This window comes from Etheostoma cragini, chromosome 22 (assembly GCF_013103735.1).
Source record: "Etheostoma cragini isolate CJK2018 chromosome 22, CSU_Ecrag_1.0, whole genome shotgun sequence".
NCBI classification, from domain to species: Eukaryota; Metazoa; Chordata; class Actinopteri; order Perciformes; family Percidae; genus Etheostoma; species Etheostoma cragini.
Window position 1 is genome coordinate 720,895 of NC_048428.1, and position 6,226 is coordinate 727,120.

General features: G+C 43.5%; 1 protein-coding gene across 1 annotated transcript in view; it reads right to left on the reverse strand.

The window, feature by feature from the left end:
- The window catches only part of LOC117938067 (phospholipid phosphatase-related protein type 4), a 23,496-nt gene that overhangs the window by 2,775 nt on the left and 14,495 nt on the right, over positions 1–6,226 (reverse strand). Inside the window, exons 3-5 of the mRNA XM_034862394.1 lie at positions 3,595–3,724; positions 2,223–2,418; positions 352–409 (exon numbers count right to left, since the gene is read on the reverse strand). Coding sequence (XP_034718285.1) covers positions 352–409; positions 2,223–2,418; positions 3,595–3,724 — 384 coding nt within the window. The remainder of the gene's footprint in view (positions 1–351; positions 410–2,222; positions 2,419–3,594; positions 3,725–6,226) is intronic.

Here is a 6,226-nt window from a genome sequence, read left to right on the forward strand (position 1 = left end):
CTCTCTCTCTCTCTCTTTCTCGCTCTCTGGACCTGAACTGCAGTTCGTCTTGAGTGGGCAAATACATTCGATGGCGTCTGGCACTTTGGAGAGGTGTTCTCTCCACAGATGATAACACCAGATACTGACTAGTGTTATACGGGAATATTGAACATTTTAAGTGCACGTTTTAGAGATGAATAGATTTGACAAAGTGAAGCAAAAATAGCACGTAGGGAAAGAGCCACGCTGAAAAGTTAATCTTGTCTAATTCCACCGTCCACCACAGCGTCGGGCTTCTACTGTATCTCAGGCGCTTCAGTGAAAGATGAAGAGGGTTAAGTGGTTGCGTGGGCTCAGACTATTACTCACCGAAACATAGACAGCGGCAAAGGATGCGAGGGTAGCGTGCTGTGATGGGAAGGATTTTCTGCAAGAGATGAAAGAACAGAAATAGACTCAGCCAGCGTTCACATGTGTGTGTGTGTGTGTGTGTGAGTCAACGGGAGGTGGAGAGAGGGTTCAACCACAGTTAAAATCTCCAGCTCTGAGCCAATGACCTACGTATGACAACTCGGGATACTCGATCCTCCAAACAGCCCCCGTCGTTAAACATGACTCTGCATGTGTCTTGGTGCAGGAGTTGAGTGGATTTGTGTGTGTGTGTGTGTGTGTTTGTGTGTGTGCTCTCCTCCCTAAACCAGCATTTACTCATAAAACTCATATTCTCAAACTCAAACTCATAATTACTCATATTCATAAAACTTTCATTCACATATGAAAAGTCATTGCACTACTTCTGAAGGAAATGACCTACTTCTAAAACAACTAACACAATAAATTATTATGCAACAATTTATAGTGTATGTGTATTAAGCAATACATAGCAAATTATTTTGCTATTACACACTATTTTGCTGGAGACTTGCTCCAGGAACTTCATGCTCAAACTGTATTCCTAAGGCCAAAAACCAGATCAAGTTCTTGAGTTCTAAAGGTTCCAGGAAAATCTATGGAAATGCACTATTTTGTCTTGCTCAAGGGAGCGCTTAACTATGGCGGGGTTTTTTATGAGTCAGTAGATCCTTCAGCTTCTGCTGTTGAAATAGGTTAGTAATACCCCTGGTGCCCAACCACTGCAGAAAAAACGCTTTTCATGCTGCTCTGCACACTAGACTGAAGCTGAAGCTGCCACAGACAGAGTGGAAGACAGCAGTGGGTTATATTTAGACCTATAGTCTGCATGGGTCAAACTTAGCCTCATCCCCAGGTTCAGAACGGACAGGGCTGCAAACACAAACCCGCTTGCTGTTTAGGACTTAAAGAGTCCCTATTATACTCCTTTTCAGCATAGTACTTGTACTCTTGGGGTCTACTAGAATAGCTCTACATGAGTTGATGTTCACAAAACCTATATTTCTCATACTGCCCATTGGTGATCTGTGCATCACAGTGTGGTTTGGGTAAAGTGCTTCTGTTAAATCCAAACTGTACCCTTGAGTCCGGACTTGGACTCGGCCATTGTACTCACCTAATATTCTAGTAGGTCTCAACTAACTCCAGCACTATATTCTTTTTTCAAAAGGAACTTTCTCCCTCTAAACAAAACCACTGATGGAACTTGCTTGTTAAGAAAACAGTTATTGTTTAATTCATATTCCATCTGGACCCGTCATTGGCAACGCCTGGCTGCATCATATACCCCAATCATCAGGTAGTAATCATTTTCAAAATTTCTTTCTTTCTATCTCAGTCATGATTGTCTCTCATTTGGACTCAGACTTGAACCTAGGGCTGGCAAATATTACAATATTTTTGACCAAATACATCGATATTACGATGATATTGTAGGGTTGACTTTTGGTGCTTTCACAAAATGTTTACACATTGAGATTTGTGATGAATAATCATCAATCATGTGAATATAAGGATTTAGTGGGGTAAAGGCAAATAATAGAACATCTAGAACAGTCTGGAACGTTCAGAAAATGACTTTACTGTAACGCTGCCTTTAAAACCAGGAAAGGACAACACTTTATTTTAGGATATTACAATATCCAAGATCTTAGATGATATCTAGTCTCATACCATGATATAAATTTATATTGACATATTCCCCAGCCCAACTTGAACCTTTTTGGGCTCGGTCTTGACTCTGTCTCGGCTAGTCCTAGTCTTGGACTGGACAAACGTAGACTTGACTACAACGCTTCTTGGTCTCTGTGAGTAAGGGGTCTCCCTACCTGCCCTGGATGATGGCTGCGGGGTCGGCCCCCGAGCAGATGTCCTCCAGGATGTAGGGGTTCTGCTCACAGCTGACGTTGAGCGTGGTGTAGTTGGGTTTACACACAGTGAGGAAGTAGGGTGTAGGGTAGCCCGTCATCAGCTGGAGGATGTCCGTGATGAGGGCCGTGGCACAAAGACCGAAAGCATGAACCCCTAAGGACAGAGGACGTGGGGTAAAGGTTGGAAAGTACAGACAGAGCCAGAAGGACATGAGCAACGCTGAAAACAAACACGTTTCCTCGCCAAACTCGGAAATACTGACTCTTGGTCAGTGTCTCTCAGCGTCAGATCCCGACCCAAAACCCCCTTCAGCGGCTCGACCACGGTGCTGTAATATGACGTAGTATTAAGACAATCAATGGTAGAGAGTAGTATGAAAGATCAAAAAGCTGCATATGGAGGCAGGTTGGGGGGGGGGCAAACAACACAGGACTGTCACCTAGGAGACATGGTTCATGTCCCGTTCTTGTCCCGCGGGTCACTGAAACCTACATTTTGTAATATTTTTGGCAATACTCGCTGTCAGGAAGAACCCTTCAATCTTATCTCCATTTTTCTCTTTTTTGTTTTTTTGTTAACATAAATCAATGCTAGTGGTCACCCTAAGGTGTTATATAATATAAAATATATGTCTTAATATAAATAATAAAACAAAAAGGCGGTGATTTTGTCTGACTTCATCTGAGGTAAATAGCTCAATAAAATGTTTTCCAATAGGTTTTCACCAGACAGCAACGATTTTTCTGTATCTTCATCATGAATCATGCGTAGAATTTAGCTATTATTGATGTATGATTCATGCATGAAGGGGATTCCTCGCTAAACGACTCAAATAATGATGCATGCTATTCTTGCCATCAACATCAAAGCCTGGCAAGGCAAGACCAAAAACCTTCCTCACTTTAACTCAAAGATCCGAAAATAAAGTCTTGGTCCCACTATGCGTACCAAATCGCTCCCTCTGTCCTGGACTTAGTATACAGATACAGTATGTCAGAAAGAAAACCAGGACCTGGATTTACCAATCGATCCGATAATCTGATATAATATTATATATAGACTCTGAAGAGCAACCAGCGCTGATTAACTGTAGAACACAGTTTGTCACTCTGCAGGGTATACTGAGCCCTGCTTTAGTTGGCTATATTGGGTGCACACACACACACGCACACACACGCACACGCACACACACACACACACACACACACACACACACACACACACACACACAAAGAGACCCTTTGCCTGATGTTGTTAAATGGGAGTCATGGATAGACAGCCACCATACTCTCAGACCAGTGAATAGAGAGAAAGCGAAACGTGGCGTACCAACGAAGCGAACAGCTCTGCGTATGAAGGAGTTGAAGTTGCAGCCGGCGGCGTTGATGTTGGCTTCCACCCCGCCCCCCCTCCTCTTCCGAGACAGACAGCAGAACACGATGGCCTCTCCAATCATTATCTGGGAAAAACCAAACACAGCATGGGTGTTAGCATGCACAAGTGTGTGGGGGGGTCGCATACATGTCTCCTCATCTTTTTACTTTTTACATTTCCATACCTGCTTTCTCCTATGCAGGGTCACACAGGGCAGCTTATCCCAGCATGCACTGAGAGGAGAGGCAGGCTCCACTTCAGCCTTTTGCTAATATGTCGTTTTATGTGAAACTTTGGGTGGTCTTTGTATTTTTGTTAGTTAGAGTAAGTCTAGACCACATGCTATAACTTACAGAGACCCGACAATTTCTAATAAATTAAATTTTGTGAGGGGGGGGGGGGGGGAGTCCCACAGCTCGGCCTATCTATGACTCTCCGAGCTGTGGTTCAAGCCAAGACAAACACACACTCGTCCACAAGTGACACATGGCGTTGCAGTGGGATACCTCGCTATCTGCAGAGCAACTGACTCCAACCACAGGACTCAGTAGGAAAATGTGTGTATACATGTACCTAATGCTAGGCAGACAGAGGAGCAAGTACTATGATAAGATAAATACTACGATAGGGTAAATAATCCACTCCCCTACACCCAACATCTTAGAAATAGAGAAATTAAATGAATGAGAAATTTGAAACCGGCTCCGTCATAGACCCGGGTCTCGAGACCTAGCCTTACACACAACCCTGTCCCGTCATACCCCTCGCCTTGTTTCCCAACCTTTACATCACATCCTCTCTCCCCGTGCTCTGGGTCTTTGTGCCTTGGCCTCCATCACATGGATGGAGAGAAGAACAAGGAAGGCGGCTAGAGTGATGGCCAGAGAGATGGATTAGGAATCCTCAGAGGAGGGATATGCATAATACTGAAATTGACACGCTGTACTTCTGAGACTCACTATAAAAACAGGGCTTATCTGGGAAATGTATGCCATCTTTATCTGTTGCAAAGTAGAAACAGCTGTTTTCTCTTGTTGGAAGCTGATTATTTAGTTTTATTTACAGACATGACCTATTGAGAGTCCATCACATTTGGACTTGTTCACTGTCAGTGTGTGTTACTGTGTGTAAAAGAACATCTAGACCATAATAGCTCAAACCCTCCTGTGAAGCCTCCAAAACATCCAAACACAGGACAGGAAGCCGCTTTCACTCCTGGGACAGTTTGACAGGGGTTTCATTTAAAGGATGTCCCTCATTTAGGCCGGATGTCTGACCTCTGTCTCTGTGTTTGCGTTCTATTTCTGAGGACTATAGTTACCTGGTCCTCAGATCTCTGCAGGGTAAATCCAGACAGCTAGCTAGACTATCTGTCCAATCTGAGGACTATGGTTACCTGGTCCTCAGATCTCTGCAGGGTAAATCCAGACAGCTAGCCAGACTATCTGTCCAATCAGAGGACTATGGCTACCTGGTCCTCAGATCTCTGCAGGGTAAATCCAGACAGCTAGCTAGACTATCTGTCCAATCTGAGGACTATGGTTACCTGGACTAAACTAAAATTGTTGAGTTAATACTTTTTCTTTGCCAAAAAAAACATTTAAAAAAAGAAAAACTAAAACTAATAAAAACTAAATTAATTTATTAAATTATTAAATTTATTGCTTTAAAAACTAATTGAACCTAAATGAATTTTAAAACACAAAGCCAAAACGAAATAAAAATAAAAACTAATGAAAAATGCAAAACTATAATAAACTTATTCCTGACATAAAAATCTCGCCCGTTCTTCAGGACACTGTATTTTAAAGATACTTTTGGAAATATCAAAATAACTTTGGAGATCTTCATTGTGAAGGATTTAAACAATGTTTTCCATGTTTGTTCAATAAACCATGAACAATACATGAGCATGCAGCTGTAGAACTGTTGACAAGACGATAACAGCTTTGGGCTGTGGGCAATTAGGGTCACAGAGTAAAAAGACAATTAGGAAAGTAAAGAGACCTTTCTACAGACTCTGAACACACCAAAAGAAAGACCGGGGTCCGTGCTAATCTGCATGAACGTGCCTTGGGCATCATGGTGCAAGGAGGCATGAGGAGAGCAGATGTTGCCAGGGCAACACATCACATTGTCCCTACTGTCAGACGCCTAATGTCTAATTTCTAGTTTTGGATCGGCTGCAAACCGCTCCAGACGGCGGGGGAGTCATTAGGTCCCAGCTCCGGTGGTCCCTAGCCCTCCGGAGCAGATACTCCGGATGCCGGAGAGCTCGGCAGCAACACAGCACACGGTAGAGAGTGCGGGACAGGAAGTCAAGCGCAGAAACCAATGTAACATCTGTTTGATTTTCAAAATAAAGATCACAAGATCTTGTGGGTCCTCAAGACTTCAGGTGTCAGTCATGGCCGCAGCCGTTCTGCAACCGGTGGACATTAGGAGTAGGACAGCGCTACAGGCAGACAGAAAGCACAGCTGATCATCAGACCACGTGTAACGACAGCGGCCAGTACATCTGAATATCACACCTGCACAGGACCAGTACACCTGCACAGGACCAGTACACCTGCACAGGACCAGTTCA